This window comes from Monocercomonoides exilis (genome assembly GCF_001643675.1).
Source record: "Monocercomonoides exilis strain PA203 chromosome Unknown scaffold9-1957334, whole genome shotgun sequence".
NCBI lineage: Eukaryota > Preaxostyla > Oxymonadida > Polymastigidae > Monocercomonoides > Monocercomonoides exilis.
In genome coordinates this window covers 1,554,286-1,577,934 of record NW_027150554.1, presented here as the reverse complement: position 1 = coordinate 1,577,934, position 23,649 = coordinate 1,554,286, and the positions used below count along the sequence as shown (strand labels likewise).

General features: G+C 38.3%; 2 protein-coding genes across 2 annotated transcripts; both read left to right on the top strand.

Annotated features, from left to right (window-relative positions):
- The first annotated feature begins 98 nt into the window (after window positions 1-98).
- On the top strand, window positions 99-11,556 carry MONOS_11283fu16805 (uncharacterized protein). Its single transcript, XM_067863800.1, has one exon. It carries the CDS (start codon window positions 153-155, stop codon window positions 11,100-11,102), a length of 10,950 nt encoding a protein of 3,649 aa, XP_067732622.1. The 5' UTR covers window positions 99-152; the 3' UTR covers window positions 11,103-11,556.
- An 867-nt stretch (window positions 11,557-12,423) lies between these two features.
- On the top strand, window positions 12,424-18,351 carry MONOS_11284 (uncharacterized protein; the record flags this gene model as incomplete). Its single annotated transcript, XM_067863801.1, has 4 exons — window positions 12,424-13,925; window positions 14,418-16,780; window positions 16,940-17,126; window positions 17,358-18,351. 4 exons carry the CDS (start codon window positions 12,424-12,426, stop codon window positions 18,349-18,351), a joined length of 5,046 nt encoding a protein of 1,681 aa, XP_067732621.1.
- Window positions 18,352-23,649: the final 5,298 nt, after the last annotated feature.

Below are 23,649 nucleotides of genomic sequence, written 5' to 3'. Positions count from 1 at the left end.
GTTGAAAAGGATAAAGTTATATAATCTGTTGGAAATATATAGTCAACGCAATTAATCTCGTTTGCAAATAATAATTTACTGAAGTGTTCATACCCATTATCGATGAAAACAACGTTTCTTTTACAAATTGCTGATTATTTCTGAAAGCACTTATGATTTCAGCGAGTTTTATTTTCATCGGTTCCTTATTGTGTTTTACAAATTTTGGAGAACTTTCCAACAGCTTGGACGATTTCATTCAGGACAGAGCAAAAATAGAAAAGAAAACGTTGCTTTTTGGCCATGAAGATCTTAATTTCTTTAATACTACGAAAAACAAACGCGCAACAATACATTCAAAATTTACCAAAGGAATAGATAATTTTTATAGTTCTTGCACAAAAACAGAAATTAATACAAATTTTACTGTATCAAATTCTTCGCTCATTATTGGATATGCTGAATTGGTATTCGTCGACAATGAAAACACAGTAATTGTTAAAGATGGATCTTTCCTATATATGAAAACTTCTTCATTATGTCTTTTTAAATTTATCGAAAAAAGCCAACTCCAATTAAAAGATGGTTTAATCATACTAAACAATTTTTCTTTAATAACAAGGCATCCAAACTGCGCAGTCTGGCCGCTCGTACAAGATTGCGAGGAGGAAAATGGAGGGTTGAATGTTGGGAGAGTGCGTGTTGAGCAGAGCTCGTTTGAGTGCATGGAACTGTGTAGTGGTCCGTTTTTGGGAGATTTGAGGAGAGGGGAGTGGAAGGTGGATTTATGCGAGATGCGGAACATGAGCAGGAGAGCAGGGAACGGAGAGGGGCTCGGAAGAAGAGAATGGGGGAATGAGTTGTGGAAGACGATTATTAGTGGGAGCAGATTCGAGAGTGTGTCGGATGTGATTTATGGGGGAGTCGCAGGAGACATAAATTCGGGATTTTCTTCGCTTTCAGCGTTCAATACGTCTTTTACAGCATGCAATCGCAATTCATTTTCGAACGAAGCGTATCACGACAACTCTTCCATGGATCGAATCCAGAGCCAGCTGAACGAGACATTCACCTTCACATCGTGTGAATGGCACAGCTGCACTGGCGCGTCTGGTGGTGCCATCTATCTCTCTCTGGGGCCTCACTACAACGTGGAAGTGCGGGACTGCCTGTTCGACCGCTGCACCGCACCAGAAGGGACGGGAGGGGCAGTGTGTGTGGAACTGATTTTAACTCCAGTCATCATCGGCTCGCAGTTCGTGGAGTGCTCAGCAAGCTTCGGCGGGGCTGTTGCGGTTGTGACAGCAGACTGCCTGCAGTTCGAAGGGTGTGTTTTCACCAGCTGCAGCGCGGAGATTGGGTCTGCAGTGTATCTTTCCACAGTCACAGGCAACTCATCCTGCTCTTTGCTGTTCCAGGACGAGCCGCCAGAGAGCTGGTCGTATGCACAGATAGACGAGACAAAGTACATCCGATGCTTCCAAAGAGACAGTTCTGCTTCTTCTTCTGCTTCTTCTTCTGCTTCTTCTTTGATTTCTTCTTCCTCTTCTTCCTCTTCCTCTTTCACTCCATCACGAGCAACCCGACTGGAAGGCGGGACAATCCATGCGATGGGCATATGCCCTTTCTTCCGTGTGCGAGCAGCTGAGTTCAGAGATTGTTCTGCTCTGTGGCAAGGGGCAGGAATATGGCTGACAATTCCTCAGGAGATGGGGATGACATCAAAATCATCAAAATCATCATTTTCCTCTTTCTCATCATCACATGCAACAACATCATCAACAGAAGGAGAAGCAGCAGCCATTGTGATGTTCAAGTATCTTCTCTTTCTGAACAGCACGTTGGAAAAAGCAAGCAGTGGAGGAGAAAGGAATGTCAAAGGGGTTGATGTGTTTCTTGTGGACGACAATGCGAAGTGTGGCGACAAAACACCGTTTTTTGAGAGCTACACAAACAGCACGTCTTCGAACCGGCTGGCATATCAGACGAAGAACGGGCAGAACAACATTGTTTATTCGAAGCCTGAATGGCTTCCATTGCGATACAGAAACATCAGTGGAGGAGGAGGAGGAGGAGCAAGTGATGCGATAGATGAAGAGACAGGAGACATTTGTGGGTGGAATGCAGGACATGCGTGTGTGACGCTGGCACATGCTGTGAATTCGAGTGACACAGACACACAGATTGTGGTGCGGGTGCTGGATGAGCTGAGAGGAGGAGAGGAGTTGGAAACAGGAGAAGTGGTGGTGGGGGACAAAAAAGTGGATGTTTGTGGGTGTGGAGAAGGTGTTTCGATTGTGCCGACGAAAGGGCTGAGAGAAAATGCGGAGCAGTTTATTTCTGTTGAAAAGGGGGTGTTGAAAGTGAATGAGACAACGTTTGTGCATAATTCACACCCACATGCCTCTCTTTTGCTGATGAAGAGCCAGGAAAGCACGGTGGAATTGGTGAATGTGACGATTTGTGGTGCAAAGATGTCAAATTCTGAAGCAGAAAGTGAATATTTTGTGTCTGTTTTGAAGATAAATGGAGGGCAATTCAATGCGATTAAGTTGACTGTGAGGGATTTCAAACTTTCTGATTGTTCTTTTTTGGTTGCTTTTGTGCAAGATGAAGATTTATTGAAACATATATCTTCTTCTTCTTTGCATTCTTCTTCTTCTTCTGCTGCTGCTGCTTCTTCATTAAATTCATCATCATCATCGTCGTCGTCGTCATCACCATCACCTCATTTTCCAACTTCTCCTTCTTCTTCTTCTTCTTCTCACTTCACAAGCACTCACTCATCCAATTCAAACATCAACATCATCTCTATTGAATATGGCTCATTCACAAACATTCACTCAGCAGGAAACATTTCAAGCGTCATTTCATCTTCATCACCTTCTTCTTCTTCTTCTTCTTCCTCTTCTTCTTCTTCCATTCCCTTTGCCCTCACACTCAACAAAACCTCCTTCCTTCAGTGTGAAAGCCCCCAATCAGAAAGAGGAGGAGTAATTAATGTTCATTGCTACAACTTCAACCCAGTTGTCATCACTGGAGGAATAACGAAAATATGTCAGAATTGCAAGCCATGTGGAAGATGTGGAGAATGCGAAGAGCAAAGAGAAGGAAGGGGAGGAAGAAAGAATGGGAAATGGAATGAAGAAAGAGAAAGAGAAAGAGAAAGAGAAAGAGAAAGAGAAAGAGAAAGAGAAAGAGAAAGAGAAAGAGAAAGAGAAAGAGAAGGAGGAAGAATGAAAAAGAAAGTTGGAAATGAAGAAGTTGACAAATGCTATAATAACTGCGGTAACACAACCTCTAATACTTATATCTCCACCTCTTCATTCAATTCTTCCCCCATCTCCTGTCTGCAATGCCAGTCGTGTTCTGAATGCGAAGTGGCAGAAGATAACAGTGTGAAATGTGCCAAATGCTCAGAATGTGTTGAATGTGCCTCATTTGAGTACAATTGCTCACGTTGTGTTGTGTGTGGCTCATGTGAAGAGAAAGTGTCGTTCACAAGTTTTACTGGTTGTGTGGCGTGTATGGATCCATTGGATGATGATAGTTCTTCTTCTTCTTCTTCTTCTTCTTCTTCTACTACTACTACTACTACTACTACTACAAAAACAAATAAAATAAGAAATGGAAGAGGAAATGGAAGAGGAGGAAGAGGAGGTGCCATCTACATGACAATGAACACACCTGATGATTCTGCTTGGCAATTAGCAGAACTTCGCTTTGCAGACAACTTTGCAACAGTCGGAAATGACATCTTTTTCCATGGCATTGACCTGAATTCTCAGATTTCTAAGCAAACTTTTCCATTTTTTGAATCAATTTTAGAGAGTGGAAACGAAACTGATTCGATTTGGGGAAAGGATGAAACGTGGCTGTATAATGACACAGATTACAACCTGTTTCGTTTCATCGTTGGATGGACAGGGAAAGTTGCTTATGCAAATAGCATGACTCACATTGGGGCAGATGTGCTGTATTGTGGAGAGATTAGGGTGGCGTGTTTGACGATACCAGGGGCGGAGAGGAGGTTGGTGAGAGGAGGAGGAGGAAATGGAGAAAGAGAAAGAGAAGGAGGAAGAGGAAGAAGAAGAATAAGTGGCATTAGCAATGATGATATGTGCACAATCTTTGTAGCAGAATCCTCGTACATTCGGGAGAAAGTGAATTTGACTGAAGTGAAAGTGGTGACGAATCGAACAGATGGCATTTTGAGTGTGATTGACGTGGGAGAAGAGATTGTAACAGGAGAAGAAGGGCAAATGATCATAAAGAACGAGAAAAGACTAACTTTTGCGTTTGTGAAGGTGTTGATACCTGGCTTGATTGGAAATGGGGGCGTGTTGATTCAAACCGAAAACGAGGCACTTTTGATGGAGAATGTGACGTTTGAGAGCAAAAATGCAAATGTGTTTGGCTATTCATCATCATCTTCTTCTTCTTCTCTTTCTTCTTCCTCTTCCTCTTCTTTCTCCTCTTCCTCTTCCTCTCCTCCTTTGAACTATGTCTTAGTCAATGCTCAGTCTGGCATTGTTAACTTGACATTCTTCTCTCTCCTTCTCACAAACACACCTGCTTTCACAGGAAATATCTTCACTCTTCTGTCAAACGTATCTCATTTTTTCGTTTTTCAGTCAAAATTTCAGAACATTTCAAGCCAAACTGGAACATTAGTAACACTTTCTGGCTTCCCAAGTGCAGGATTTCGTCCTTCTATTCAGATGAATGATGTGAATGTGTCATTTGCTTCTAATTCTGATACTTCTTCTTCTTCTTCTTCATCATCCTCCTCCTCTTCTTCTTCATCTTCTTCATTTTCTTCATCGTCATCTTCTTTTTCTTCCTCTTCTTCTGCTTCTTCTTCAGTCTTCCGTATTTCAGGTGACAGCGAAGGCTCCCTCGACATCCAATCTGGTTCATTTGACACTTGCTTTTCTGACTCAAGCGAAGAGGGAGGAGTAATGTTTATTTCTCTCACAAATTCAATGCAATTAAAATTAAATGGGACGACTGTCAAAAATTGCCGGACAAACGCCGAGACGGGCAAAGGGGGATTTATGTTTCTGGATTGCCTGCAACAGCAACTAAATACAAATTTGCCGGCAAACCCCCAATTCCGATTTGTTTCTGTGGGATTTGAAGATAATTATGCATTTTGTGGGAAAAGCCTGTTTATAGCTGCACAAGTGCTGAACAGCTCAGTCAATGCGATCTCATTCAATTTCAATGTGATGCCGTTTCAGTCAGAACCCAATGAATTCTGTGGGAATGACTCACATTTCACAGAAAAAGTTGATCTTTTGCTATTTCTCGTTGGATTTGAGAGCGAAAGGGTGTTTGCAGGTGCAGATGGCTATGATGCGATTGGGTGTGGAAACAGCACAGAACATTGCTTGACAATGGCATATTCACGAAGGCATTTTCCAGAAGATGAAATGACGATGAAGGAGCTGTTAGTGGTGGAGAGTGTGAATGTTGGGGAGACTATGAAATTTGACAGGCTTGTCATAAAGTGCTCACAAAGTGAAATATCATCATCTTATTCTTCATCATCCTCTTCTTCCTCTTCTCTTTCTTCTTCTCTTCTTTCCTCAAACTCCCACAAATCCACTCTCCACTTCCCTTCAGACATTTCCTCACAGCAAACAAGCATCAATGAGCCAATCATCACAAACACGGGCGAATTACACTTAGAATCACTCATTTTCTCTTTTCCTTTGCAATTTTCTTCCTCTTCTCTTTCTTCTTCCTCTTCCTCTTCCTCTTCCTCTTCCTCTTCCTCTTCCTCTTCCTCTTCCTCTTCCTCTTCCTCTTCCTCTTCCTCCTCCTCCTCATCATCTTCTTCTTCTTCTTCTTCTTCTCCTCCTCATTCTTCATTTATTTCCTCATCTGGCCACAAATTAACCCTCAATTCCTGTTCTTTTGCTCCATTTTCTTCAAATTCAGACAAAACTTTACACTTTCCTTTGCTTTCCATTGAAACCGGAAGTGTTTCAATAAACGGGGTGAAAATTGACATTGATGAAAATGTGGCTGCTGAAAAGTCGATTATCATTTTGAATGAGGAAACTGATTCTTTTGAGTGTGAAAACGTTCTCTTTCACGATCTGAGTGTGAAGGGGGCAGTGATTGAGATTGTGCCGTCTGCTGCCTCTTCATCATCATCGTCATCGTCGTCATCATCTTCTTCTTCAAATTCTTTTTCTTGTAATTCATATACCTCTTCTTCTTCATATACTTCTTTTACTCCAATAGAAGAAGAAGAAACGGAAGAAGAAGTTGAATGCGAAGCGGAAGACGAAGAAAAAGCAAAAAGAGAAGAAAAATATGATTCAGAATCCGAGTCAACAACATCAAAAATTAAAGGAGAAGACAATTCTCAATCAAAAACCAACTCCAAATTCCCCACTCATTTTTATCCAATGAACAACCACATTCTCTTCCTGAACATCACCAGCTGCTCCTTCACTGGCATCAACAGCACTCAAAATGTGCCTTCCTGCCTCAGCCACACAAACACCCACACAAAATGCAATCTTACCATTTACAACTCGTCTTTTTCTGCTTGCTCGTCCCCTTCTTCTTCTTTCGGTGGCTGCATTTCGTTCATTTTGCATCCCGAGTGCATGCTTTCGTTGACTTCTCTGTCTTCTGTCAATTGTGAGGCAAGCAATTCCAATGAGTGCAATTCAATTGGAAGAGGTGGGTTTCTCTTCTTAAACTGCTCTCCTTCAAAGGCAGACAATTTTTCCCTGTCGCATTTGGGCTTTTTGGGAAATAAAGCGACATTTGGCAGAGATTTGTACATTCAATCACCAAATTTAGAAGAAATAGCAACAACTCAGCGGTTTCTGTTAGATTTGAAGCAAACTTCACTCCAGTCAAATGATTCGATTAACGGAAGAAAAGGGGATAACAGCGAAGATGTGGATCTTTTGCTGTTTTTGGTGCATTTTCGCTCAGATTTCGTGTTTGTTTCAGGCAAATTGGGTGAAGATTGCAACAGCTGCGGTTCACAAAATGTGCCTTGTCTAACATTAGCAGCAGCAACTGAGCATGTTGGCTTTGGAAAGAGGAAAAACGTGGTTGTTTCTGAAGAAGGAGCAAAATTTGGTGCATATTCGATTTTGTTGAGTGGAATTTCGGTTGTGGCAGAGACGAAATTGGAGGCAGAAGTGGAGGTGGAAGGAAGAATTGAGAGTTTTAGTGAAGAAAGTGAAGAAAGTGAAGGACGAAGAGAAGGAGGAAGAGAAGAAGGAGAAGGAGAAAGAGGAGAAAGAACAAGAATAACAGCAAATGCAGTGATAGCAACATCAGGAGATGTGTCTATAGAAAGCATAGATTTTATCTTCCAATCAAGCTTGTCTCTTTCTCAACTCAGCTTCATTTGTGAGGCAGAAGGTGAATTAAACCTCAAAAGATGCATTTTTGATGGCTCTTTGCTGAATAACCAGATAAACTCATCATTAATTTCATCACTGGATGGAAATTTGTCTGTTTCTGACTGCACATTCAAGTTTATTGAGCTTAACAAACAAGTTTTTGATGTCCAATCAACAGAAACTGCGTCTCTATCAACATTATCCTTTGTTAATGTTTCTGTTTCATCTTCCTTTTTCCATTCGCAAAATGTGAAAATTCTGAAATTTTCTTCGTTTTCGCTGAACAACATTTCTTCAACACGATCAGTGTTCTCTTTGAACAACGGAAATCTTACTGAAATTCGCAATTTCTCCATTTCTTCTATCAAATCAGAGAATCAACCTCTTTTCAGTGTGGAGGGGGTCAAACAGTTGAATGTGGAAAAATTGAAAGCAGAAAATTTTGAAGGAAGAAACATTTTGACTGTGAAAAATACAATTTTGGATGTGAAAGATGTGAAAGTGAATGATTCATATTTCTTTGATAGCGTCTTTGACTTCACTTCAGTTGATTCTTCTTCTTCTTCTTCTTCATTTTCAGCCATTTTCGATGAAATATCAATCATAAATGCAACACTTGTGAATGGAAGTGTCTTCTACCCTCATCAGCCAAGTCATACACAACATTCTTATTCTATTTCGAGTGAGTTTCCACAAAGTCTGCAGACAACGCCTCCGCCTGTTCTGAATCCAGTTGATGAATCTACTCCCTCTTCTTCCTCTTCCTCTTCTTCTACTTCTTTATCTTCTTCTTTTTCTTTTTCTCCTTCTCTCCAAAAAATAAAGTCAAAAACGCAATTTTCTTCTCCTCTTCCTCCTCGTTCTCCTATTCGTTCTTCTCTTTCTTCTTCTTCTTCCTCTTCCTCTTCCTCCACCTCCATCATCATATCCATTTCCTCCTGTTTTCTAAATTCTCTCACCGAAAATGGCCACAAACCTGTTTTTCTTTCTGCTTCAAAAGTGGAAAATCTTCTTTTCTTGTCAAATGTGTCTGTTTCTTCGATCACTTCGCCCGAAACAAAAGGAAAATACTGCCATTTGAGTGAATGTGCAGAGGTGAGGTTTGAATATTGTCGGTTTTCTGGAAGAGAAAGAGAAAGAGAAAGAGGAGGAAATAAAAGAAGCAATATCTTCAATTCTATTGATTATGAAAATTATTTGGATTCTTTCACATACACGAAACATGATAATTATCCACAGCCATCTTCTCCACAAAAACCGCAACACAATTCATTCCTAAACACATTAACTTCAAATTCTCTTTCTTCTTCTTCTTCAACCAACACATTTCCTCATCAATACCACCCTCAAAATGCAGCAGATGAGAGTGTCTGTGTGTGGGACAGCTCTCTTCTGCACTTCACAAGCACATCTGCCTCATTCAATGCCACTTCCATCGAAGACTCAGCCATCGGCGGAATAACAGCTAGCAACTCGAACCTCACATTGGAACTAATCACATTCAGAAACAACACACAGGGTAGCATTGATTTCCCTTCTGCTCGGAGAAACTTGTTCTGTTCGGAGAAAAGCCAGGTGGATATTGTGTCGCTGAATGGAGGAGATGGGAATGGAGGAAGAGGAAGAGGAAGAAATGAAGAAGATGAAGAAAACAGAGGAAGAAGCAGTGAAACAAGCAACGACAATGAAATCAGCTCTTCTCTTTGGTTTGGAAGCAACGTGTGTGCGTTTCAGGGGCTGGGCAAGACACTTCCGAGTGTTTTGTTCGTTCCTTCTTTAGACTCAGTCAAACACAGCAAAAGTGGATCAACACATCGCCTGCTCTTCACTGGCAGTTCTCTTGTCCCTTGCAACTTGTCTGCGCGTGTCAAAATCACCACAGGCGAAGAAGTCGTCACAGAACTGCACGAAATCACCGACTTCACAAACGAGGAGGCAGCTGTGGCTGCTTTCTCTTCAGATCTCCTCGATTCCTCTCCAAAAGAGTCTGAACTGGCTGCCCAGCTTGTGTTTTGGACGGAAGCATCTGCAGCTTCTGTTAAAGAGACAGGGCTGATTGTATTTCGCAATGCCACATTTGAAGAGCAGGCTGTTCTGTCTGAACAAGAGTCGTTCTTCAGTTGGAGTGTGATTGCTTTGATAGCAGTTGGGTTTGTGTGTCTTGTGGTGATCGTGGTGCTGATTGTGCTGTCAGTGCGGCTGGGGAAGGAGAAGAAGAAGAATTCGAAATTGTCAAAGGAAGTTGTGAAAGGACACTCAAAGGGGAAAAGCAAGATGAAAAGAGATTCTTCTTCAAAGCTGACTCTTTCATCTTCCTCTTCCTCCTCTTCTTCTTCTTCTTTGTCGTTCTATTCCAATCTTCCTCCGCTTTCTCCATTGCAGCTGAAAGGGAGGGCACCTTCCATTTCTCCTCTGGCGGTGTCTTCTTCATCATCAAAGGTTTCTCTTCTTCGTGCACAATCATCAGCTATCATTGATCCATATGCTCCTTCTACTTCTTCCTTTTCTCGCTTTGCTTCTCCAACTTCCTCTTCTTCTTTCTCTCTTTCATCACCAAGAAGTCCGATGGATGAGCAGGACTTGCCATTCAGTTTGGTTGGGGCAGAAGAGTTTGAGCCACATAATGCAATACAAATGAATCAAATTAGCCAGATGGATCAAATGAATGAGATGAATCCAATGCAGAATTGTCAGCTGAGAAGAGGAGAAGACAGAGGCAGAGAACAAGTCCCGTTTCAAGGGAAGAGTCAACAGTGTGGTGAGCTGTTTAAGACGAGCAGCGAGTATTTTGAAGGAAAAAGAGAAAGAGAAAGAGAACATGATGAGGCAGAAATGCCAGAGAGCATAAGAAGAATGGAGAATGTTCCAAATTCAATGAATGCAATGAATGTATTTAATGAAACAAATAGAATAAATACAATAAATAGGCCAAATGGAACGATAAATCCAAATATACCAAATAATTCTTATTCATTTCAGATGATTGCAGAAGCACCGACAGATTACTCACGAAACAGCGTGACGAGTGACGATATGGCAGCAAACAGAGCGAAGTCTGAGATTGGAGGAAAAGAAAGTGTGTTTGATGATTATTATGATGATGATGATGAAGGAGAAGAAGGAGAAGGGGGAAGAGAAGGAAGAGAAGAAGGAGAAATAGGAGCAGGGAAGATGAAGATGATGATGGATATAAATGTGTTTGATGTGATGAATATGGATGATGGTGCAACATCTTCAAACACTCTTTCACGTGCAGATGAAAGTGACTTAAAGAGAGAGAAGAAGAAGAAGGAGAAGAAGAAGCAAAAGGGAAAGGGAAAAGAAAAATCAAAGAAATCAAAAGAGAAAAAGAAGACGAAGACGAAGGCAAAGACAAAGAAGGATATGGAAAGTGAAGAAGAGGGAGAGGAGGAAAAGGAAGGAGAAGAGGAAGAAGAAGAAGAATATAAACTTAATAGCAAGAAGAAGCATAGGGATCAGCAGAGGGAGAGGGAGAGAGAGAAAATGAGTGAAGGTTCATTTGAAGAGAGGGATGAGGAGTCATTTGAGAGAAATAGACACAAAAGAGACAGAAAGGAGAAGAGAAACAAGGAGAAGCCGGGCAAAAGGAAGAATAAGTCGCATCAGAGGAAGAAGGAGAGGAATGAAGAAGAAGGAGAAGAAGAAGGAGAAGTTGAACAGGATGTGTTCAAAGAATTTGATTGGGAAGAAGAGATTGAGGGAGAAAGGTTTAAGAATTAAAGGAGAAAGAAATGGAAACTTGAAGGTGATGGATTTGAAAAAGAAGAAAAAGAGGAGAAAGAAAGAAAGAAAGCAAAAAACAAGAGAAAAGAAAGTTTCGGAGTTGAAGAGGAAAAAATTTTTTTGTAATTTAAAATATTTTTTTCAGTATTCGTTATGCCTAAAGATAATGCATTGTATGTTTATTGACGATGCTTTCGAATTCTTTTCAGAAGTTTATTATATTTTTCAAATTTTTATATTTTTATTAACGGCTTTATTTTTATTATTTAATTATCTATTTTCTAATAGTGCTTGGACATTTTAGATTATATTTTGTTCTCCTTGATTTCTTTTCTCTAATTAGAGTAATAATTTGTATTTTGTTGGGATATATTATCGATATTTGTTCACTTCAACGCAATTTATTTTCATGAAAGTTGTGAATAAAAAAGAGATTTTTTATTTGATTAAAGTAATGAATATTATTAAAAAGAAAATTTTTTGAAACGGTTAAGACGATTTGCATCTTTAAATAATCAAAGAAAATAAATAAAAAAGACACTCATTTTCATAAAGTGGTTTTAGTGAAAATTGCAACTTATGAATTAAAGGAAAGTTGATAAAAATGCTTTTCCAGACTTACACATAGTTTTTGCTTTATTAAATAATGAAGCATCAATAATAAAAAACTTGTCATAATCAACATCATCAAAAATATTAATGTTTATATAATATGTTTAATTAAATTACAAGCCATTTTTTTCTTTCGATTTTTAAAATATACCCATATTTTAAATTTAATATTTCATTTTTTTATTGTTGATTAATTATAGCCTTTAAATGCTTTAGAAATGATAACTTTTAATTTGCTCAAAAAATGCATCATCATTTTAAATTCCAATGGATGTTTTATTTACTCTGAATCCGACTATGAATCGATAGTGAAAATAAAGATTCAAATAGCGCTTTTGAGGATCTGAAGCAGAACTCGTCATTATATTTCGATAACACACTGAAGAATAGATTAATTAATGCACGACTCATAAGGGACAACACGAAAATTTTGGGAACATGTTTTGCAGGTTTGAATAGACATGAAATCAACGAAATGAGCTGTTTGCTTACGAAAACGAGAATTACAAACTCAGCAATTTTGACCAAAAAAGAGTGTATTATTTTCAGCAATGGGGATTCTACGATTTTGCAAGATAGCTTTTCGAATGTTTCTGTTGTTAGTTGCATTGCTTTTTCGAGAGAACAACAATTAGGCTGCTCATTTGCCAAAACAGGAAGCGTTTTACAGCTCAAGGGCATCTCGCTTTTATCGCGGATAGATTCGATGGAAATGAATTTGTTTGCGTCCATGAAAAGTGATTCTGCTATTTGGAATCCTTCTGTTTCAGTTACTGTTTCATCTTCATCATTTTCATCTGTTTTAATATCGACCACATTTTTTGCTTCATCTGTAATTGAATCAACATTGGAGCTTCTTGATTCTACTTTTTTCAATATCAGTGCAAAGCAAAATGCGAGCATGCAAGATCAAAAGCCAAACTCTTGCTCTATCACAATTTCAAATTCTGCTTTCAATCGTGTGTACGGAGTGTATGATGGAGTGCTAATTCCTTCGATCTCTGCTGATGCGCACTCGTTGGATAATTTTAACACAACACACATCTCTTGCTCTCGATGGGATAATAAGCACTACACAAATGAAACACTTGAAAGAGTTGTCCTAGATCATTCTGTTGATAAAGAATTTACGTTTGACTCATGCACGTGGATGAATATAATGGGTGATGAATCTGGCCAATGCATCTTTGCAAGAACACAAGATCTGACCGTTTTAACTGTTGATGTTATTAATTGTAAATTTCAAAACTGCACAAGCTATGTTGGATCAGGAGGAGCTATCTTTGTGACTGGAAATGTGGCTGTAACCATAGAAAACTCTTCTTTCCAAGATATAAACGGTGAAAATGAAAATATAAATGTTGAGACAACTGCTGGAGCTGTTCATATAATCAGCATTCGTTCCCCAGCAATCAAGCAATGCTTATTTTTTAATTGCAGTTCGAAAGCGGATGCATGCGTTATATTTGAGCACCGCGCGACTAAGATACCTCAAAGAAAAACTGACTTTTGCGGAAATCACGCAATATGGCATCAAAATAATTACTCACAAATTCGTGAAAGAAACAATTTTCCATTTGAAGGCAACGACAAAAAAATGCAAACAAAGTGGAATTACGATAAAGAGGAATCCTTCGAAAAAACAGAGCCAGTGTTCGTGCAATGTACCTTTTTGAGATGTTATTCGCAAAGAAGCGGAGGTGGACTTTATCTGAAAGATGTTGAAGAGCAGGTCCTTGTTTCTGAGTGTGATTTTTCCGGCTGCAAGTCTGATTATGGAGGAGCAATTTACGTAGTTGTTGCAGATACAATATTTTTGAAAGCAAATAAACGATCGTTCAACCAGAGTCTTTTTTGTATATATGCAAGCTATTTCGCTGTTAATACTGCAGATAAATATGGACATGACGTTTTTGTTGTGAGCGAAGCTGATTACGACGATGGCTCGAAATTGTTTTCGAAAAGCAAAATATCCGAGCAAAAAGAAGGTGCTGTTGCCCAGATGAGAAGAAGCAAACCTGATGAAATTCTTTTTCTCACAAAATCACTTGAAGTTACTCGGCGCAACATTGAATTGGATTCCACTGCAAATTACAATGCTGCCTGTGGCTCTTCAACAAAGCTACCGTGCCAAAATATTTTTCAAGCTTTAACTCATGTTACAAAGAGCGAAGATATGAAGTTTTCAATTGCTTCTGATGCAAAGACGTTTGAAGATGCAAGTTGCATAATAGATGGAATAGATTTAGAGATCAATGGAAACAACGGTGGAATAATTTCGATCGGAACTTATAATTTTGATGTGCTATTTAAAACAGTTTTTATTCTTTCAGACACCACGTTCAAAGTGATGAATCTGACTATTTTGTGTCCAAAAATGGAGATGTATCCATATAATTCTATTTTTTTCACAACAAATTATGAAAGCCCTTCAACAGTTTTTTTTGATCACATAGTCTTTAAGTATGACAGTGAAAGCAAGCCATCTCACAATATCGGAGGATATTCATTTGCTCATGAAACGTTATCTTCACAAGCGACATTTGAATGGTTTCATTTTTTCAATTTGGACAATTTTGCATCTCTCTCAATTATTGGAAGTGTTTTTTGTGACATACCAGCTGGTACAATGAATTCCATTCTTTGTACTTCCGGAGCAAAAAAACTAACTATTCTCGATTGCGCTTTTCAAAATATCAGCACCAATTTTGAAAGTTCTGTATTATTTAAAGGAGCGTTTTATCAATCAAATTATGTTGCTGTTAGAAATGTCACTTCAAATTTGATAACAACTGTAACGCAATCTGGTGGATTTGTTGACTGTTCATTGTATGATAGAACATACTTTGCAATTACAAACAGCTCATTTAAATCATGTTCTGCTGTTGAAAGCGGAGGTGCATTGTCAATAAGCATTTTGAAAGATGCATCATTAATTTTGGACCAATTATCATTTTTCAATAATTCTGCCAAAAAATATCGAGATGTGCAGATTTTTACACACTCCTTGCTCGATTTTAACATCCAAAGGATATTCAGCTTTGTTGACGAATCTGTTGATGGAACTCAAATTGGATGCTTTGATATTTGGTATTCTAGAGAAGGCATCAGTATTAAAGAATTTCTTTCTGTTTATAGCAACTCAACGATATTTGTTTCTTCATCTCGAGGAGTAGATTTTGCACGCTGTGGAACTTTCAATCTCCCGTGCCGTTCTTTATCATATGGATGGGCTCATCTTGACGAGCCTCGCAGGTTGATTGTTGTAGACCTTGCGTATCTGACGCTGCCTTCTATTTTGGAGAAGGCAGAAATCTGCTCGTCGACCGAACTAGGGATTGCAGGGAAAGTGGAAGTGAACGTTAAATACAGCAGCAGCTGGAGAGAAGTAATCTTGTTAAACGGAAGTGTAAAATTCGAAGGACTTAATCTTGTGTTGCATCCAATGACAAGCAACACAAAGAATGCTATTACTGTTATCAGAGGTGCTTCGTTGTGGATAAAAATGATTATTTCCTTTTCTTCAATAACAGAAGAACAGTCCATTGACTATTTGCTTTTTAACATTGAAGGAGGAGACGTGACTTTTGATAATCTGAGCATTAAAGGGGATAAGACTTTGATCACTACAGCTTTGTTCAACATTGTACCTGATGCAGATTTGTTGCAGTTGAATGATGTTTCATTAGAAAATGTGAAGATTAAACACGACATGATCTCCGTTTCTCCAAATAAATCCAGCGAAAAAGAAAAGATGAGCGAGCAGCGTGTTCTAAATATTTTGATATCGAATTTGTCGTTCATCAAAATGAATGATCTGACAGATTCAGAGAGATCTTCTGGAAACGCAGAAGAAATTTTGGGAGGACTACTTCTTCGAAGCAGAGAAAGCGCTCGACAAAAGCTCGAATTGCACAACTCATCGTTAAGTGGGTTTATGAGTCCCGATGATTTTGAGCCTTATGGCGGATGCATTCACTGGAGAGAGAAAAAGCGTGATGGAAAATATTCTTCAACAATTTATGAAGACGATGAACCTGAAGAGAGTTCCGAGCTATTATTCAAAAATTGCACCTTTTGCAATGATGGTCTTGACACACAACTTCATGAGAAGGAAACAAAAGGAGGAGCAGTTTATTTGGCATTTCATTCGCAGACTTTTCCTTTTGCGTTTCAGGAAGTTGCTTTGTTTCAGAACAAGGCGAATATCGGGCGCGACATCTTCATCAGATGTCCAAACGTCTCAAACAAAAAAGAATCAGAGAAATTTGGTATCAATTTTTATCATCCACTTTGGAAAGAACAGAACTCGATTGAGGCTGAAAGCGAAGAAGAAGGAAAAGTTGTTGATTATCTGGAGTTTTTAACATATCGAAATTCAAATATTTATGTTAGCGGATATGATAGCTCGGTAAAGAACTGTCGAACTGAGCAAACTTCAACCTTTTCTTCACATTCATCTAGCAATAATTCACAGCGCATAAGCGATGGATATGGAAAGCAGGAAAGTGGTTGGGACATCTTTTTCTGTGGAAGCAAAGACGATCCTTGCAGCACGGTGAATTATGCGATGACACATTTGACATCTCCAACACCTTCAATTTCACAGAAAGTTTTAATTCCCTTTCAGCGTATTCCAGATTTCATTCGAAAGATGCAAATCTTTGGAGATGAAGACAAAGATGAGCATCTCACACTTCGTATTGTTGGAGAGCCTTCAATCTTCGATTCTGTTACGTGGAATTCACTTTCTGTGGAAGGAGAAGCAGATAGAGCTGGACTGTTATTTGAAAAAAGCGAACAGGAAGTAAATAAAAGGCAGGGAATTAAACAAAAATCAAAACTTTGCAAATGTAATGAACAAATGGATATTCATGTGGTTATCAAAGGAAATTGCAGAATGAATAACACGAACATCAAGATCACTGCCAATTTGCCTGTGAGCTGTCTCTTTCTTATTGATGATGAGGGAACATTTGGAATTGAACGCTGTACCATCTCATCTTTAAATGAACTAATGATCATTCCTACTACATTCAAAATTGAAGCAGGAACGCTCTTATGTACTTTGATGAATCTTAATAAAGTTCTATTTAGAAGCGAATCTTTTTTCATTGACTGTTCCGAGCTGGTCGACGAAAGCAAAGTGAATCTGCAGTTGAATGAATGCAGCTTAAACAACATAACTGTAAATGATCAAAAATCGCTGATTTTGTTTTCAGCGAAGGAAAAGAGTTCATATGAAAGCAGTACTCATAACCACTTCACAGAATCCACTTCACTTTTTTCAACAACATCCTACTCCTCAAACATATCTTCAATTCGTCAGACATCATCATCTTCTTATATAAATCTGAACACTTCATCGCACGATGAGAAATCTTCGATTCCTCTTCATGTTCCTCTTAAGTTCGTTAACACAAACGTCTCCTTCAATTCGCATATCTCTGGAAAAGGCTTCTTTTTGGCTGCAAATAGATGTAGCTGTGTTGAAATAACAGGTTGCAGCTTTTTAATTAAGGAAATTCTTTCTTCTGCTGACGAAGTACAAGAAAACTCTGAAAACGATATTTGTGAATGGAGCAGCTCTTTTTTGAGCTTCGTTGATTGTTCTGTTTTTGTGCGAAATACTACATTCAGAACAAAGCTTGAGGGAGATATTTACACTGAAAACAGCTATCTGTCTATCGATCCTGGATCGTTTAAAGGGAACTCTGTTGAATTCGAGGCATTTCCGAGAGTTGCTCACAACATTATATGCAAAAGCGACACAGCACAGGAAAATGATGATAAAGGTGCTATTGAGCTTATAAGAGGCGCTGGAAGCTCAATAAATTTTGAATCCAAAATCGAAAGTGAAAAATCAAGAATTGACGCGCAAAGCAGTCGTAGGGAAGAAAAAATCACAGAGGAACTTCCGGACAGTTTCTGGATAGAAAACAACAACTGCTCGCTTGTTGGGTTTACCTCTGATATGATGTCGAGTCTGTTTACACCTCAGCCGGTAAGTATTTCAAGTGCGAAAAGTGGAGAGGGATATGAAGTGACTCTGACAGGAGAATGTCTTCTGAATTACAATCTTTTGATGGTGCTGCTCGCAAACCAGACTAATGCCGGAAAATTCACAGACGAATTGGCAGAAATTGCAGTGACAAATAAATTGAACTGCAGCAATGAGAATGCAGTTTGTGCGATATTTCCTCTTGATGCCATGGAGCGTGCTGATGGATCAGATGAGTATGTTGTGCCGAAGTTTTCAACTAAAAATGCATTCAACAAAGATTTGACAACAATTCCTTTGCGCGTGAGTGAAGGAAATAATTCTGGTGTGGTTGACGACATGACGATGATTATAATGATTGCTGTTTCTGCTGCAGTTGTTGGTGTTGGGTTTGCAGTGGCATTGTTTTTTGTTCGGCGATGGTGGAAGAAGAAGATGCTGCTAACTGAATACGAAGAAAGGAAGAGTCTTTTAAGTTCGGTAAATTCAGACTTTCAGAGGGGGATGAGGAGAAAAGAGGAGAATACAAATATCTCAAGCTATGTTTCTGATTACGGAACAACCACAAAACAGATTGATATTCCTTCAGATTCAAGAGCCTTTTCAAGAGGAGTGAATTTGATTCTTCAATAGAGCTGAAAAATGTACTGTTTATTTTTTTCTTTTTTTCTTTTTTCTTTTTTCTTTTTTTTCTTTTTATTTTTTTTTCTTTGTCTTTTTTCAACACACTTTGGAAAGCAGCAAAGCAAAGAAAGAAGGAAGGAAGGAATCACAAATGGTTGTTTCAAATATTTAGTATTCTTGAAGAAGAGGGAAAAAAGTTGAAATATGTTTTAAAGAAATAAAAAAATACTCTCTTTATTGGATTTGAAATGCGAAAAAAATCAAATTCAAAAGACGAAGAAAGTTGATTTTCGAAAAAATAACATCAACTTTTCTTGAAAACAGAAAAAAGAACAGGTATTTTGTTCAAATCAAATGAAGTGGAAAGATGAAAGCACAAAATGAATCAAAAAGCCAACGGATCAGCAACAAACAAAATAATCACCAATGAATGGAACCAACTTACAGGCAAAGCTTTGTTTTGTAATCTTGCGACAACTGAACTGATGATACAATCTTCGTATACTTCTTCTTCCATCTTTTCAAGCACTTTCCTTTTCAACTCTTTTCTTTTCGCTTCATCACTTTCTATTTCTCTTTTGCTTCTCAATCTTTCGCAAAGGATTCTGAAAAAATTCAAGCAATCCGGAGTTTGTTTATCGAACACATGTGATTGTGTAATCTCTTCTAAAGCAATATCAACAGCTTGCTTTCCAACAAGTCTTCAATCTTCACAGCTCTATTTTTTGCTGCTTTGCTCAATGGATAAATGCACTGATCACAAATTCCTCGATAATTCTCCTTTGCTGCTCGAAATATCTGAACAATGATTGTGATAAGCTCAGCTAATTCTTTATTCGGCAATCTGCAATCAGAAAAGAAAGAACCAATCATATCAAGCCATCTCATCAAAGCAAGCTCTTCCAGAGTCTTTTTCCCCCCTTCCTCCCCTCTTTTTCTCTTCCAATCCACACATTTCCTCAGTTCTTCCAGTTCTCTTGATGCTTCTCTGGCAAAATGCAGCTCATTCGCAATTAAGTTTTCCAAGCTTTTGTCTTTGTGTTATCGATTAATCAAAAATTCCCAAGCGCACTGATGAGCAAGTTGAGTGTGATCGTGATGCTCCTGGTGATTTTTGATGATTTCTGTCATCTTATCCAAGAAAAGTTCTTGTTCCACTTTCTGATGAAAAATAAGGAGGAAAAAATAAATCTCATCAAAAATGGGAAATAGAAATGCTCATTCAGTTCCATCATCAATGTAACTTGAACATGATAAAGCCAGTTCCACTTCTTTTCGAGTCTCCTCACTATCATCTTTGTTCAAAGCTGCTTTCAAAAGGCTAGACAGACAAATTGAAAGCAATTCCTTTCTAAGGTTATGATAACTGAGCATTGTATAGCATTTGCAAAGGTCAGCCAAAAGTTTTTCATTCTTTTCTTCTTTTTTCTCATTTTCAAAAATAATCATTTCGGCAAAACTTTTTCCCAATGAAGAATTTCCAAAATTTGAGTTGGATGTGCGCTTTAACATTTCACAATAGCCAATGTGCTTCAAAAGCAGAATCACATTTCCAAAATTCATTTTCTTTTCATCAATCATTTTCTGAATTTTTTCGAATTGCTCGATTCTTAATATTGATCTGAATTCATACTTTCCATTTCGTCCATAAGTTCATTCATTTCAATGATTTTTTGCTTCTGCTCGTTATCATTGCAATCTTCAAGCTCAGAAAGCAACTCTTCAAACAAATATAAATAATAAAATAAAACCTCAACAATCAAGGATTCAAGCATAACAATATCTGCAAACCAGTGAATTTTTTTGTGTTGAATTCCGTCTGTGTTTTAAAGAAATAATGTACCAGAAAACAACAGCATTTTTATCATTCACATTGAATTCGTGTATGATCGAATAGAAGAAGCAGATGGAAAATAAAAACACAAAACAATCACAAAAATCTATGAATTCACACCGTTTCATCTCGTGTTAACATTTTGGCAATGTTTTATGAAGAAAAAGAAAATCTTTTTCTTGTTTGTTGTAATGGATTACATGATCATCAGATTCGAAAGAACGGAATATTCCATTCACAGAATGAGAAATCCGTGAGTGAACATAACCTGCAGAATTTGAAATATTATTTCCTGTGTGACAACAAGAAATGGTGGAGATGCAATATTATTGGAATTCTGACCTTTGATTTTTGTCAATTGGATGGCCAAGGGGAATGCAACAATTTCATCAATTACACAAAAATGATGTTGTATGCAACTTATATTGCCCAATTGATTGTGAAGATATTTCCGTCTGTGTCCTCTCCAAAGTGCAGGAATGTGAGTTATTGTTGAAATGGCCAATCTCCGCTTTGTGGAGCAATACGATGAGAATGGAGCAGATTATTATATAGGCATTGGAAAATAAATGAAGTTACGGAAGATACATGATTTTCATGATTTTTTTTGGAGCAAGAGGTGAAAACAAATTCAACTGTTATATTATAAAATGAAGACAAAAAGTGGATGGAATTCAGTGAAGGACAAAATCTGCACAATATTATATAGCATTTGGGGGCATAATGCAGTGGAACAATTTTTTGGCAAGGAAAGTGACTGGCAATATCAAAAGATGGATATCTATCGCAAAAAAAAGGCAAGAATTCAATGGAAAAAAAGAACCCCAAAATATCGGTTTTATTTATAAGGCTTTCCTGTTTCACGGACTGCTCTGAGCAGATATGGAAAGCTACTAAATTCTATTTCTGATTCCGCTTTTGCTTCAAAAGAGTGGAGAAACGCCAACTACGAGACATCCAATTATCGAATATTAGCTTGCAGTCGAACAACATTCAGGCCAGCAGCACTTGAATTTCATTCTTCGAAGGGACAGCCATTTTTCGCAAGCAAGGAGATTTTCATCGAAGTTTGCTTTCTATGTCGCCACATCTGATGAAAGAGAATTTGATGGTTTTTGTTTTCATCGTTTGTTTTTCAACAAAGTCGTTGTTTCATCCAGCTTCTATGTTTGTCATGGTTCTTTGAATTTTGTGCGTTGAGCATCAGAGAAGGCATTTCAGAAGCATTGTCATCTGCATCGTGAGTGTTGATAAGCGAATGCCAACCTTTCCATCCATCTTCCTCTTCGCTGTTGAAGCACAGCCAACTCATTCTCTTCGTTTTCATCAGGGTTTATCTTCCTCATCCGCAATCTCGTTGATTTTTGATTCCTTTCAATCACGCAGGACGAAAAGCCATGTCCTTCAAGCACAGAAAGATGAGCAACCCTTCCTTCCTTGGCAGCCACATTTCGTCTACTTCAATTTGCCAATTGTCTTCTTCATCTTCAATAAATACCAAAATAAATTCCCTCTTTCGTCACATTTCTTCTCAGTTTGAATATTCCGCGACTCAGTTTTAATTCATACATGTCAATTTGAAATGACATGAAACATGTCAAATTAAAAGAAGAAGAAGAAGAAGAAGAGACACAAAAAGAAATTAATAGAAAATTTAACGAAAAAGGAGGAGAAAGAAAAGAGTTAAGAGAAGAGAAGAGAAGAGAAGAGAAGAGAAGAGAAGAGAAGAGAAGAGAAGAGAAGAGAAGAGAAGAGAAGAGAAGAGAAAAGAAAAGAAAAGAAAAGATAGAAGAGAAGAGAGAGAAGAGGGCAGATTCCTCTGAGTTGAACCAAGAAGGAGGAGCATAAGAGACTTGTGCAAAATTTTCACAGACAGTTGAAGGCTTGGCTGATTCTAGTCCAACCATATCTTTGTCTCATCTTCATTGTCTTCTTCGAATGATTGTGTTAAGGATTGTGGAGAGCGAGCGAGCGAGTGAGAGAAAACAAAGAGAAACAGCGAGAAGAGAGAGAGAGAGAGAGAGAAAGGAAGGAAGGAATGAAGAGAGGAAGAGAGGGAAAAGAAAAGAGAAAGAGAAAAAAGAAAAGTGAAAAGGAGAACACATTGGACAGCGGCTTTAGTGAATGCAATCCGAACAATGAATTTCCAGGTGGCAATGCGAGTGGAAATGGCAGATTGATGAAAGGCTCTGGAGATTTCTGTGAGGAAGAATGTGTTTGGAAAAATGGAGGATATCAAATTGCAGAAGAAGAATTTGAAATATATGGAAAATCAGAAGAAGAAGGAGGAGGCGAAGGAAAAGGGAATCCTGCAGACGCGATTGATTTGTTGAGGAGGAAATGGCATTGCCATATTATGAATTCTGAGTGCTTGAGCATTCTTCATTTGAAAGGCAGAGGCCAATATGCTTTTGAGGAGTGGAATAGCCCTGCAGATGCGGTCAAGTGCTGGTCAATGCGAAGTCAGAATCGAAAGAAAAATGTTTGCACAGCAAGCCACAGCATCACCCCGGCGAGTTGGCTGCAGTCGTCGCTCAATGCATTTGGATCCCAACACAGTTCCAGGCTTCACCTCTTGAATCATTTGCCCTTTTGTTTCTTTTGGAAGCACATTTTGACAATCATCCACATCTTTTCTTTTCTGACTGCAAGAAAAAACAGTTCGAATAACACTGTGGAGCTGCTCTTGAACAAATAACTGGAGATAATTCCATTCAAGCTTTTTCTTTTTTTGCAACGAATCACTGACCACTCCTTTCACCAACTCAAGACCTGGAAAAATAGCACTAGCAGAACCAATTCGTCTTCGATCCAGTCAAAATCTGCAAGATCTATCTTCTCAAGAAAATTTCCCACTTCAAGCTGAATGTGCAAATGTGACGCGTGCATTCTTTTGAACATTTTTATTCTTTCCTTGCTTTTCTTAAATGTTGCTTGTATCCTTTTCCTTTGTGAAAAAACGCGAAGCAAATGATTGGGATGAACCATCTTCTTTCAGCAAAGTTTCTGGTAAAATATCGCTGTGTGGCGGAGGATCATTAAATGTTTTTTGTTCTTGTGGAGCATTTGTTGGGTAAAATGCATTTTCATCAAATGAGGAATCTTTGGACAAAATCGAAGTGTTTCGGATGATGAACCAAAGAGCTCAACATTTAGCACACCTTTGCATGACACTTGCAAAGAAAAAAAAAATGATACATTCTGTTGAAGTGCTCTTAAATTCCACTATTCACGAGAAGTGTTTTTTTTACCAATTTGATTGAAACACTTCTGGTGGGCATCATTTTGACTTATTTTTAATTTTTTTTGTTGACTCATCTCCTGAACATGTTCAGAGGAAACTTTAGGAAGAATGATTTGAAATTCAATTTTCAATTTGATCGAATATGCTATTTATCTTTATTTAATTTTCTTTTGTTCATTTAATTTTATTTTGTCAAATATATTGACATGAAAGCTACTTCTTACAAATC

What these genes read in the sequence shown, in the direction of transcription:
- MONOS_11283fu16805 (XM_067863800.1), top strand. Translation starts at nt 153, where the DNA reads ATGATTTCAGCGAGTTTTATTTTCATCGGTTCCTTATTGTGTTTTACA.